The 14,018-nt window shown below is 40.0% G+C and overlaps 1 protein-coding gene across 1 annotated transcript in view; it reads left to right on the top strand.

Annotated features, from left to right (window-relative positions):
* Mgat4a (alpha-1,3-mannosyl-glycoprotein 4-beta-N-acetylglucosaminyltransferase a) overlaps positions 1-13,814 on the top strand; it is a 174,491-nt gene extending 160,677 nt beyond the window's left edge. Inside the window, exons 11-15 of the mRNA XM_080283193.1 lie at positions 190-297; positions 9,452-9,645; positions 11,057-11,193; positions 13,358-13,473; positions 13,785-13,814. Coding sequence (XP_080139319.1) covers positions 190-297; positions 9,452-9,645; positions 11,057-11,193; positions 13,358-13,473; positions 13,785-13,814 — 585 coding nt within the window. The remainder of the gene's footprint in view (positions 1-189; positions 298-9,451; positions 9,646-11,056; positions 11,194-13,357; positions 13,474-13,784) is intronic.
* The last annotated feature ends 204 nt before the right edge of the window (positions 13,815-14,018 follow it).

Here is a 14,018-nt window from a genome sequence, read left to right as displayed (position 1 = left end):
TAGCCATTATATAATGTTCTGAAAACAGCATTCATCATCTTTATCATCATAGTGAATACAGTTGTACATTAATAGTCAGTTTGTTGATTATTGTTAGCCATCACATAGAATATAAAATATGCTGTATTTTTAATTGACTGCTATTTTCTTTGTCTCTCTTTCTCTCTATCTTTCTCCTGGCCCCAATAGAAGCACTGCAAGAAAGCCAAGGACAATGTATGGATTCACTACAAGCCTTCTCTCTTCCAACACATTGGCACACACTCCTCACTCAAGGGAAAAGTGCAGAAGTTAAAGGTAAGGCTTGATGGTGGGAATGGTGATTAGGCATGCTGAGAGAGAGACAGACAGACAGACAGAGAGTGAGTTTGCCTAAATATTATTGTTCTGTATATAACTGTGAGAGAGAGAGAGAGAGTGAATATTACTGTATACTGTTCTGTATCTTACTGCATAAAATAAGACTGAGTGTAACCCTTGCTAAGGTTTGTTCTTGATTGACTTCTGACTGAGTTATGGAAACTTACACCACATTCAATGGTCTCTTGGATATTGCACATAATTGATTCTGAGCCTGGTGCAAGATAGTGAAATTTTGCGAAAATGAATGCACAACACCAATGGGATTCCTAATTGGTACCGGGCATCCCAAGTGCGATCCCAAATTTTCCCTCATAGAACAATATAGACCAACTAAATACATGCATACTGTTATGGTAGGTATCAGAAACACACATAAGCATAGTAAGAGTAATAGAAAGTGATGAAGAGGGCACAGTAAGGAGGAAACAATTATCACAGAGAGATCTGAGACCTTAGATGGGCTTGAGGTAAGGGGTTCTGAGGCTGAGGGATGAAGAATTAGTGGTCTCCACCACCTGGGATTAACTCCTGGAGTAGGGCCTCATCTTAGAATCCCTCAAAGTCATCAGAAACCATAGACACAGCACCACCATTGTCAGCAGAGACCAGCTCAGGTGCATACTAATTATGTGTTTTAGCCAAAAAATGCATGATAACAGAAGGAGTGCAGATTTTTATATTGCAGTGATAATGAAAACTGCTTTAACCAAGTGTGCAATAACCAAGGGATCTACAGTATATATATAGGTCAAGTCGCCTAAGGCGTGACTAATTGGTTCTGGACCGCGCCTGTGCCATAGAAAACCGTGACACACAAATAACTAAACTTATGGGAAAATGGAATTTGGTTCTGGACTTTTGCCCAAAGTCTCCCTTTTCACCCCACTTTTCCCCATTTTTCCCCACTTTACACACGTACATAATCAAGCAGTCAGTCAATGCATGTATTACATGTAACAATAGGCACAAAAAATGGGAGGGTGATCAGCCTTGTATCTACTTGGGCAAGACCACACGCTGCAGATCAAGCGAAAAAAAGCTCAGCCAAGTAGACACAGATCAGCTGACCGACCAAAATATTAAAGATAGTGGAGGCTGCCTGGTCAAGCACTGATTGAAGAAGTTTATTTGATAAAGTTTGTATGCTCAAGTGTCAACGAAACTCACATTCAACATATTAATAATCATTCTTAAATATGTGATGAGGATAATGGGAGGCAGTATACTTTGTCTCAGCTCAGAGATAGGTGCTTCGTCACCAACCCATTCATAGCAGTTTTTACGAACAAATAAGCAACGTTGGGTCTGGTTAGGACTTGGATGGGTGACTGCCTGGGAACACCAGATGCTGTTGGCATCCCTACATGTCAAGTGGGGTTGGTGGAGGATTAGTGCCCCTCCCTGTAAAACAATTAACTCTAAGCCCTTGGTCACCCCATTTGGGATACATGGCATCTGGCAATGAATGAATGAATGAAACCTATAAACTAGTCACAATACCCAAAGAATCATTAATGTTTCATTACTTAACACAATGAATTTGGTGAAGTTCAAGAGTGAGAGCAGTGGAAATGAGTTATTTAAGAGGAACCTGTGGAGTCATATGGAGAGACAGGCTGACAAATGAGGATATAAAGGAGCGTTGTGGTGTGGATGTGGATGTGATAGGAAGCGTTAAGAGGAATACACTGAGGTGGTTTGGCCATGTGGAGAGGATGGAGGGTGAAAGACTGACAAAGAGAGTGTATGTGAGTAAGGCAGAGGGGGGGAGAGGGAGGGGGAGGCCAAGGATGAGGTGGAGGGATGGGGTGGAGAGGTATATGAGAGAGGGGGGTGTGAGTTGGGAACAGGGCAGTGAAATGGCGGGGGACAGGACAACATGGAGGCGATTTGTTTGTGGCCACCCCAAAAGGGATTGAGGTGTCTGACAATAGATAGATAGATAGATTAACCTCCTCATAAGAGAGAAAAAAGTCCACAAGGAGCACTTGTAGTATGGAGCTGAAGTGGTTGCCATCTTTGTTCACAAACAGGGGAGCATGCCGCCATGGGAATTTGCCCACGCGCTTCAAACCTTGCCGTGCCCGCGCGATAGGTAGTTTACGCACGTGGTTCATTTTTCTTGGGTCTGGCACCTTGCCGTGTCGTAGAAAACCGTGGCATAGAAGTCCGCGCCATAGGCGACTTTACTGTATATGTACTCATATATAAAATATATATATATATATAAGATGTAAAGAAACAGGAGTGAGAGCATTAGAAATACATCTGTTGGGTAATAAACAGTACTGTATACATAAATATAAATGTTTTATATAACTTTAATAAACCTAGAAGTATGAGAGGGCTTTCCTAACTTGAAGGAAATCATCTGGTAGCATCAAGAATGAACTAAGAAGGACCACTTGGATTCAAGAGCCTATTCATGCATTGCTGCATCTGTTTAATGGTAAATTGTCCTTGATACTTTCACAAGCACTGCCTTACCTCTGGTGATGAGTGACTTAGTGGCCTGTCCCTCTGTGTGCTGACTTTCAGGACAAAAGTGCCATAGGTATTCCTGATGTGAAGGCAGCACAACCCAAAGGGATTGCCAAAAAGGTAGCAGTAGAAGTATGGTGTGGTACTGAATATATAGTGAGATCTCTCACCACTGCCATAGACTGGAGTTGATTGAGTGTTAAGGCCATATTTCTGGATGAGTACAGAGTTTGTAACGACTCTTTCCTAGTATTTTATTTTGTACACCACACCTTAATAATTCTCCTGAAAGTTACTGATGCAACCTGTGGCAATATTAAGCAGATATACATAATATACTGGTACTGACAAGGAGTCTGAACTTGGTGGTGCTATGTATGCTGCATGGAGCAGGTGCAATGTCCACTCAGGAGCCAAACCTCATCTTATTTTCCTGCGCCACACCATGCAGAGGACCTTAGTCTGACCCTTGTGAGGCACTGTCTGCCACCAGGGAGTGTTGGATCATTACGTGGGGAATGTGCTGTACTGTACTTGTAGGACAGGCCCACGGCAGCAGTTGTTTATCTGTGGTCTGTGGGTCTGCTAAGTCAGATAAACTGGGGTGAAGCAACAACGACAACATGTTATACAAGAAAATTTTGTATACAAGAGACAATAAGGTGTAAAATAGAAAATAAATCACTAAGAAAGAGAGACAATGAAGTCACTGTATCAGCAAAAATATGGTCATGAATCATTAACTGTTCTCATCACTGCTTTGAATTAGATGGTTATTATATTCATATTCACATTAAGGTTCTTGTTGCTATGTACTGTATAGAGGAAAGTTGTTTTAACATCTGCACCATGTTAATCCAACCATAAGTCATAATCAGCAAAATGCTCTCAGACTATTTTCATTGAATCAGAAAATTGCCTGCATCATGGTCACTGCTTGAAATATTCACTGCACTTTGGCACAGCATGAAATTTTTATATGGTTTTATGGTTTCTCTATGTGTTTGAATATGAGTTTATGTTTTAACATTTTGTAATATGTTTTGTCAGTACATTGTCATCAGCACCCGCTTATTTATTTATGGACAAAGCTACACCTCTCAGATCAGTTCTGTTGATTATTGCCACAGTTTTTCAGTACTGTACTTTCAAAAGCTTCCAAGTTATGATTAAGGTTGTTTGAACCAGTATTATGAAATATGATAAGTGGATACAAAATGGTTTATGATCACTGGTGATAAAATGTAAACAAATGTTAAATATTTCAATTAGGGAATACAGAAGTATATGTGGAAGAGCCAAGCTGTTAGAGGCAATCTGTAATGTAAGCATGAGATGGAATCTTAACACTGACAAGGAATATCTTTAGTATGGGCCATTTAATTGGGTAGACTTTTCATAGCTCTTTTTTTTCTGGTTATTTTGCTCTGTGAACCCTGTTTCACTTCATTGTTAGGTGGTAAACAAGGTCCGGACAGTGATGATGCTGATGAATAATTGGAGGTGAAAGGAAGTACTTTTATACAGCCTTCTCCTCTCATGTGAGACTTCTTGCAACACAGTTACAGGATATTTGGGTTGTCACATCCATATACAGCATAAATATTATACAGAGAGAGAGAGAGAGAGAGATGTCTAGGCTTCAGTCCCTGCACCTATTACTCTATTACAGAATACTGGTACTGTGTATGTATATGGCACAATATATAGAGCAGTATATTCAAGCATTCATTGCCCAGTTAAAAGGACCATGTGAAAATCAACACCTATGTAGAGGCCATACAGCTGTATGAAACTTGCCAAATTAATCACTGTACTGGCTAGGATGCAAACTTGCGTTCATGCACTTGCCAAGTGGACATATTTCAGTTGAGGTAAAGAGAGGATCCCCTCACTGCCTTTGGTAGTGTGGGTTTATACTGTATAGACCCCATTACAATACTCTTTTCTTCCCATAGTGATTGATTTGGTGAGTTTTGAACACACGGAGAAGGTGAGTAATGTATTAGAAGAGCATAAGGCAAAGTGGGCACATGTAGAAGAAGAACAGAAAGAAGTGGTCAGCTTAAGAGAGATCATCCAAGAAGAAAGGGAAATGAACAAGAAAAAAATGGAAGAAAATGTAGTGAAAATACTGAAGAAAAAAGAGAAAATAGTGAGAGAAACTGTAGAAAGGAACAGATGTGTGGTAGTATTTGGAAACAGGGAAGAGGAAGAAAAGGTTAGGTTCGTAAGACTCGAGAGAGACATGAACCTGGTGAGAGGAATATTAGGCAAGATTGACCCCGAAGGAGACAAGTGAGTAAAAGAAACTGAGGAAGTAAGGAGGATAGGGCCGTATAAGAAAGGGGAAACAAGACCAGTGAGAGTAAAGTTTACATCAGAAAGTGTAATAAATGAGATACTTAAAGTGACTTGGAAATTAAGCAAAGAGGCGGGGATGGAAAATATTATAATAAGAAAAGATCTGAATGAAGAAGAAAGAGAAGTTTTAAAATCATTAAAGGAAGAAGCAAAGGGAAAAAATGATAAGAGGACAGAGGAAGAATATAATACTTTTTTTTGGAGAGTATTGGATATGAAAGTAAGGAAGTGGTATTTGAGGAAATAGAAGTGAAGGAAACTAAGGGGGATGGCTGTGAAAGATCAGAAGTTGAGGAAGTTTTACGGATAGAGAGTAGGAGAGAAGAGGGTATTAAAAACGTCAGAAATAATTTGAAGGTGATATATACTGATGTTGATGGTTTCATATCGACAAGGATCGAAATTAACGATTTCTTGAGAGAACATGAACCTGATATCATGTGCCTTGTAGAGACCAAATTAAGAGAAGATATTGATGTTCATTTGGGAGATGGTAAATACAAACTGTGGAGAAAAGACAGGAAGGAAAAAAAGGGAGGAAGAGTGATGATAGCAGTGAAGAACAACATAAATGTAGATACTGTGGAAATGGGAGAAGGCAGGGCTGAAGTGATATATATGAAATTAGAAACTGGAGAGAATGTTAAGAGAGATATGGCAGTAGTGTATGTTCCCCCAAAGACGAGAGCATGGAAGGATGACGAATACCGTGAGATGTTGTCAGATATGGCTATCTATTTGCAAAAAATTGTTGAGAAAAGCAATAATATAATTTTAGTGGGTGACTTTAACTGTAAAGAGGTGAACTGGGAGGAATGGTACTCGGGAGGCGGCGAGGATTCATGGGGCACTATGTTATTAAATATAATAATGAATAATGTGATGACGCAATGGGTCAAAGAAGAGACACGGTTTCGAGGTGAGGACACACCAGCAAGGTTAGATTTACTGTTCACCAAAGAACCCGATGTAATAGAATCACTGAAATATCTCTGTCCTTTAGGAAAAAGTGATCATGTGGTCATTGAGTTCCAGATGTTAATAGGGAACGTCGAGCCAAGAGACGAGCTTCATAGACAGGGAAGATACAACTTTGGGAAAGCAAATTTTACAGCATTGAGAAACTTTTTTGAAAATGCGGATTGGAGAAAATTCAGAGAAACAAAAGAGATACAGAAGTGGGATTTCTTTCTAGACCTCTATAATTTGGGAGTGGAAAAATTTGTACCAAGAGTAAGAGGGAAAGAAAACAGGAAAAAGGAGTGGTTTAATAGAAGGTGTATGATAGCAAAAAAAGAGAGAGATAAGGCGTGGAACAATTGGAGAAAGAGAGGTAACAACAGAACAAAGGAAGAATATAAAAGAACAAGAAATGAATACCCAAGAATACGTAGAGAAGAAGAAAGGAATTTTGAAAAAGTTATAATAGATAAATGCAAGGATGAACCCAAACTGTTTTATAGATTTGTTAATGACAAACTGAAACAAAAGGAAGGAATCACCAAACTGAAAGTAGAAGGAGAGGTCTTAAGGATGCGGCAATGCAAGCAGAAATAATGAACAAATGTTTCCAGTCAGTTTTCACTAAAGAAAAGGAGCTTGTGGAAGGGGAGGGAGTGATTAGAAATGTTCCTCTGATAAAAGATATAAAAGTGGAGGTACAGGAAGTGTATAAATTACTGGAAACTCGAGATGTAAGGAAAGCCCCAGGACCTGATGGAATTTCTAATTGGGTACTGAAGGAATGCAGAGAACAACTAGCGGATAAAATTCATAGTTTAATCGTATGCTCACTGGAAGAGGGGAAAGTGCCACAAGAATGGAAGAGGGCAAATGTGGTATCAATTTACAAGGGAGGAAACAGGGAAGAACCCCTGAATTATAGACCAGTGTCTCTAACCAGCATGGTCGCAAAATTGTGTGAGAGAATCCTGAAAGACAGATGGATAAAATATCTGGAAGAGATGAATATTTTGGCTGAATGTCAGTTTGGATTCAGAAGTGGAAGGTCATGTGTTTCTAACTTGTTGAGCTTTTACTCAAGAGCGATTGACGTGGTACAGGAGAGAGATGGTTGGGTGGATTGTGTGTACTTAGACTTAGAGAAGGCCTTTGACAAGGTACTTCATAAAAGACTAATGTGGAAACTAGAATATATAGGAGGACTGAAGGGGAAACTTCTGGAATGGATGAGAGACTTTTTGAGAGACAGACAAATGAGGACAGTAATAAAGGATAGGATGTCAGGATGGAGGGAAGTAACAAGTGGAGTCCCTCAAGGCTCAGTGTTGGTGCCAGTAATGTTCCTGATTTACGTAAATGATATGGCAGATGCAGTGAACAGATATGCAAGTCTGTTTGCTGATGATGTAAAAATCCTGAGGAAGGTAGAGGTTGAGGAGGATTGTAAAATACTGCAGGAGGATTTGGATAGGATACACAATTGGAGCCGGACGTGGGAAATGAAATTTAATGTAAAGAAATGTAAAATATTGGAAATGGGTAAAAGTACCAGGAGGCCATCACTGAATTATTTGTTGGGTAATGAATTAATCACAAAAAGGAGAGAAGAGAAAGATTTGGGAGTGCTGGTCCAAGATAGTTTGTCACCAGAAAAGCACATTAACAAGATAGTTGGAGAGACTTATAAACTCTTGACTAACATAAGAGTAGCATTTCATTATATGGATGAGGAGATGATGAAAAAATTGATAGTGGCAATGATCCGCCCCAGGTTAGAATATGCAGCGGTAGTGTGGTGCCCACACAAAGAGAAAGATATAAACAAGATTGAGAGAATACAAAGAACAGCAACCAAGATGGTCCCCAGTCTGACAGACCTGTCATACAGAGAGAGGCTGGAAAAACTGGATTTGCCTTCCTTAGAGGAAAGGAGAAAGAGGGGAGACATGATTGCAGTGTTTAGGACCATGGTGGGAGTAGATAAAATTGACAAAGAAGATCTGTTTGTATGGGATAAGAGCGCAACAAGAGGACACGGAATGAAATTGAAAAAGTCAAGCTGCTTGAAGGATATCAAGAAATATAACTTTCCTTACAGAAGTATAGACTTATGGAATAGCCTGGACAAAGAGACTGTCCAGTCTAAAAACTTAAACGAGTTTAAAGCCAGATTTGACTTACTGAGAAACAGCGATGGAAACCCACGAGCATAGTACATTCCATGTATATCACAATTAGGTATAAATACTTAAATATTGGAACGATTTAGACAAAGAGGTGGTGCATGAGAAAAACATTCATGTGTGTAAAGGTAGACTTGATAAATGTGGATATGGAGACAGGACAACACGAGCATTGCTCAATTCCTGTTTACTACAAATAGGTAAATACACACACACACACGCACACTCTCTCTCTCTCTCTCTCTCTCTCTCCTCCTCCTGCTCCTCCTCCTCCTCCTGCTCCTCCTGCTCCTGCTCCTGCTCCTGCTCCTGCTCCTGCTCCTCCTCCTCCTCCTCCTCCTCCTCCTCCTCCTCCTCCTCCTCAGAATGTCGCAGCAATCTCTGGGTGGCCAACATCGTGAGAGGAGCCAAAAATAGAGCATTTAATGAGAAAAAGAGTCATTTAGACCTAGCTGTTTGTTATTGTGTGTGACTGTACAGCCAAATAATGCTCTATAGGTAATGATCTTTGTTAAGTAAATGCCACAACATCTGAGAAATTACCAAACAGCACAGTGTTTGGCTTTAACGAACTATTGGCTTTAACGTCAAGGTTCTGGTACCAATTAGGTTATTATATCGAGGATGTACTGTATACCGGTATATATCGATATATTTTATGTGTGACTCTTCAGTGTGCTGATGTGTTTTGGTACTTGAATGATATGATTAACATGGATTAGTGCAGAAGCTACATCAGTTATAAGAGTCAGTAGTTTTGGTACTTGAATGATATGATTAACACGGATTAGTGCAGAAGCTACATCAGTTATAAGAGTCAAGTAGTTGAAAGATATTTTGAGTTGTTGCTCCTGTTGACTGTGAATGTAATCTGTGTTTCATTGTGAAAGGGAAACTGTATGCTTGTTGTGTAAAAAATGTGATACTGAGATAAACATGGGAAGTAAAGGATTAGGATGTCTGGAAATTTGAGCCTGCTGTCTCTCCCAGTTTATAATTAATGTTTGGGCTTCTCTTGTTTCAGCATGAGCAATTGTTACTCATTTCCTATTCTGTCCCTTACTTAACCCCTTCTGTTTTCCAATTTCTCCCCCTAGGACAAACAGTTTGGTAAGATACAGCTGTTCTTCCCACACAACAACCCACCAGCAGTTGTTGAGACTAAGATCAAGCCTTACAAGACCTACACCCTTCAGCGAGCATACAGAGGAGAGTCCTACTTCTGGGGTCTCCTTCCTCAGGAGGGCGATACATTCCTTTTCCACTTTGAGCCTCCTGTCACACTAAAAGGGTGAGTGTTATTGCTGTTCTGGCATATCTGGCCTTATTCTGAAACTTGTCCCTCATACATTCTGTTTTATGCCCAGTAAAAACAGTGAGTAAATTCCATACACACAATTGAATTCATTAAGTTGGTACCACAGACCTTATAGCATGCTGTATTTTGCTAGTTTGTGAAATTCTGAGGACAAGCAGATCCTCTTTATACAATGAACTGGCTTGCAGTTAAATGTTTATATGATGAAAAAGTTAGGGCCTTTTTTTTATATAGTATTCTCACTCATACAGTCATTATGATCCCCATACGAAAACTCGCTGATCGATAAAAGATTGTTGTTTTTGCCTTCATGATCACCCCACATTCAAGTCGAAAGTCATTTGTTTGTTCCAAGATGATCTTTGTGCTCATCTCTATTGAGTGTGTTAGTGATGGAACAATAGTGTGGTGTTGGAGTTCAGACATCAAGTAAAGTGCAGTGAAGTGAAGTAACTACCAGCTTGGGTGAATTGGAAGGTTGCTTTTAATTTTATTTTTAAAGGTAAGCTGCAAGTGACTTGCAGTCAAGTGGAATAAGTAACAGTTTAGTTGAGCCACAAACTTGTTTGTAGACTTTTTTGGTTGGGTGACACCTGGCCTAAAACATATCTCCATTGAACCCATTTTATGTTTGATTTGATATGCAGTAAATTATTATGTGATGAATGCATCCTCGTCATAAAACGAGGGCTTTCTGTAGTAAAAAATACCAAGGTTAATACAGTATTTGCAATGACATCTCGATGCAACCCATATATCAAGAGTGCTTTGTCTCGTGTCTGATGTTAAGTATGACAAAGGGCTTAGGGCCATTTCGTGGGCTGTAGAGAGAGGTAAAATTACAATATGTGTAATGTTGTCAGTGTGAAAGAATCATATACAGTAGTGTGAAACTGTATACCAGATATGTCACTGATTAGATGATGGGCTGTGAATAGAGAATGATGTGTTACAGTATTGTATTAAACATGCCCATTTATAAAAAAAAGCAGTGATATGAGTTACACAAACTATAAAAGGTAATAACCATGCATAACTCATCCCTACGTCAAGTGGGGTTGGTGGAGGATTAGTGCCCCTCCCTGTAAAACAATTAACTCTAAGCCCTTGGCCACCCCGTCTGGGATACATGGCGGCTGGCAATGAATGAATGAATGAACAGTAAATGGCTGTAGTTATGCCCATACTGTACTGTATTCAGACAGACAGACTGACATAGCAGGATCTGATTATCTAGTTCTGTCTGCCTGTATCAACTGTATATGTATCTATTTGCCTGTCTGTCTGTTTCTACCTATATCTGTCTGTCATTACTGTATGCACTGTATATGGTAAAACCTTATCAGGTTATAAAACACTTGTGTCTCTTTTCCCATTACACCAGTTATCTGTTCCGAAGTGGTAACGTAGAGCATCCTTCTGACCGGCTTTACAATACCAGTGTAGAGGTGGAGCCTGTTAGGCTGCCAGCCAATCCATCTCCCAGACTCAAGCCCACAAAAGATGGCTTCTTCATTGTTGGTAGGTTTGGGCCCTTGTTACCTATTATGGTTGGTCATAGTAATAGTAGTAGTAGTAGTTGCAACCCCAGACTCCGGACAGCAGGCTGAAGTTCCCTTTCTGTAGTCCGTCATCATTCTTTTGGGGGATAGGGAGGGGAGTAAGGGGCATATGTTGGGAATTCTGTCTGGTAGAGGACTAAATCACGAGACTCATAATTTAAGATGCTGTTCATTATGAACCTGGTGATTTTCTTCTTCTTTAAGGTGGTAGATATAAAATACAAAGTAACTTCAGTGGTTTTCAGAGGTAACTGGTACTTTGTTAATGTTTCTTTTAGGTGGTGTTGCTGCTAGTGACTGCCCAAGACTGTCTCTTAATGTTTTAGTCCAAGAGGTCTGTTGTAATCTTATTCCCTTGAATCTTTTGATGTATATTGATTTCATTTTTTGTGTCCCCAGGCAGGCTTATTCAGTTTAGAAGATACAGTACTCTTCAGCCTGCTGGAGTTACAGAAAGTTGTCATCAACCTCTTTACCAATAGAGGACTTCTTAAGTTGAATAAATTAGTCTACTAGCAGCAAGACTTGAATGAAAATGACATCCCCTGGCTGAATGAGGTTACTTGTCAATTTAAAAAATGAAGTCAGAATAATACCTTTTTTAGTAGAAGCAAAGAAGAGGCCATCTAAAAACTCCAACAGAGGTTACAGTTAGCATCTACACTCTCCCAGTTTACTACTTTCTAAAACCTTTTCCCATGCAGTATAGTTAGTCCTCTTCATTTTCTCCTATGTGGTTCAGTTAGTCCTCTTTATTTTCCCCAGTGCAGTACAACTAGTCCTCTTGATATACCAGTTATTGGTTGAAAAATATTACTGTATAACTTTTCCATCCAACTGTCTGTCTGTCTATCTGTCTATTGTCAGACACCTCAATCCCATATAGGGTGACCACAGACAAATCGCCTCCATGTTGCCTCATCCAATGCCACTTCACTGCCCCGCTTCCAGCTCACACCCACCTCTCTCATATCCCTCTCCACTCCATCCCTCCTTCTCATCCTTGGCCTCCCCCTCTCTCCCCCCCCTCCACCTCACTTGCATACACTCTCCTCGTTGGTCTCTTGCTCTCCATCCTCTCCACATGGCCAGACTACCTCAGTATATTTCTCCTAACACTTACTGTCACATCCACATCCACACCACAGTGCTCCTTCACATCCTTATTTGTTAGTCTCTCTTCATTTCACTCCACATGCTCCACATGCCCCTTTCAGATAACTCACTTCCACTGCTCTCACTCTTGACTTGTGTCCTTCCAACAAGGTCTAAGCTTCACTTCCATATGTTAGAGTTGGTATCACAATACTGTCATGCAGTGACTTTTTAACTTCCATGCTCACTTCCCTGTTCCTTATCACTGCTTTCAAAGAACCAGCAACCTTTCTTCCCTGTTGTACCCTTTCAGGCACTTCACCCTCTAAACTTTCATCCTTACTCATCACATTACCCTAGTACTTAAACACACTCATATTTTCCATTTCCTCCTCATCCAGCCTCACTGTACATTCAGCGACTTCACTTCTCTCAAAGACCATAACTTTATTCTTCCCTACATTCACCTTTAGGTTTCTTTTCTTACACACACTTCCAAACTCATTCCTCAAACCTTGCAGTTCCCATTCGTCTTCACCTAACAATATGGTATCATTTGCAAATAACAGTACAGGGAGTTTCCAAACACTGCCCTCTCTTATTAGGGTCACTCCATCATCCACTGTTCTATCTTATATCTCCTTTATAACCCCATCCATATACAGATTGAACAACCATGAGGACATGACACATCCCTGTTTCAATCCAGCATTCAGATAGAAAAATTCACTCAGTTTACCATCCACAAGCACTGAAGCCTTAGCATTCTCATATGTACTCTTCGTGGCATTCAACAATTTCCCGTTTACTTCATATATCCTTAATACTTTCCACATTCGTTGTCTATCCACCCTGTCATATGCTTTCTCCAAATACATACAACGGGTGCTGGAAATTGTGAGAAGCTGGCAAATAAGCTTAACGGGCAGCAATGGAACTGTAGTTGACAACTTTTCTGTAAATCACTGTAGACTTAATTGCAAATAAAGGACAAACAGATATCAAGAACAAAGATTATGAACCTGCAGGTGAGTTTGATGACATGGGTATAGCAGAGGGCAATATAGCAGAGGGCCTAGGGGACATCAAGACACTGCGGTTGACTGTCCACATGGAAAGCGACAATTGGGCCATTCTTAGTGAGGTAAGGTGCCTAGAAGGAGAGGGAGAAGGACAGTTTATTAATTTAAGTACAATACTGTATGGAAACAGAGCTTTCAGTTGAAATATGACACCTTTTGCTAGTTGTCCTATAAACTGTTGCAAAGAAAGTAAAGTATTTTTGTTAGTTGTTGACATTTTTATGCCACCTTTACAATTCAGACTACAGTTCAGTATATATGGTACATTTACATTGTCTAGGATACTTTTTTTCCTTGCAAAGTTAGATGTGGAATAATGATTTATTTTTAATAAAGAAAACTGAACATCTGTATTATGTTACTTTCTCTACAGATTAACATAGAAACAGCTGATCCGAGGTGACCCCACGCTGCCTGGCATTCACCCACTGTGCCCTGCTACTCGTCACATCACCACTCCTCTCCCACAACACTCTCTCTTCCATTATTTGATGCAGACCCCATCCAGTCCCCTCCCTCCCAGTCCCACCTCTGCCCTCTGGTTCATGTAATTCTCCTGAACTTTCTGTCCCATTTAAAAACTCAGACCACATCATAATATTCTGTT

Source organism: Coenobita brevimanus, chromosome 96 (genome assembly GCF_032717465.1).
Source record: "Coenobita brevimanus isolate Jiangsu-jjx chromosome 96, ASM3271746v2, whole genome shotgun sequence".
NCBI lineage: Eukaryota > Metazoa > Arthropoda > Malacostraca > Decapoda > Coenobitidae > Coenobita > Coenobita brevimanus.
This window is presented reverse-complemented; position numbering and strand designations above follow the sequence as displayed.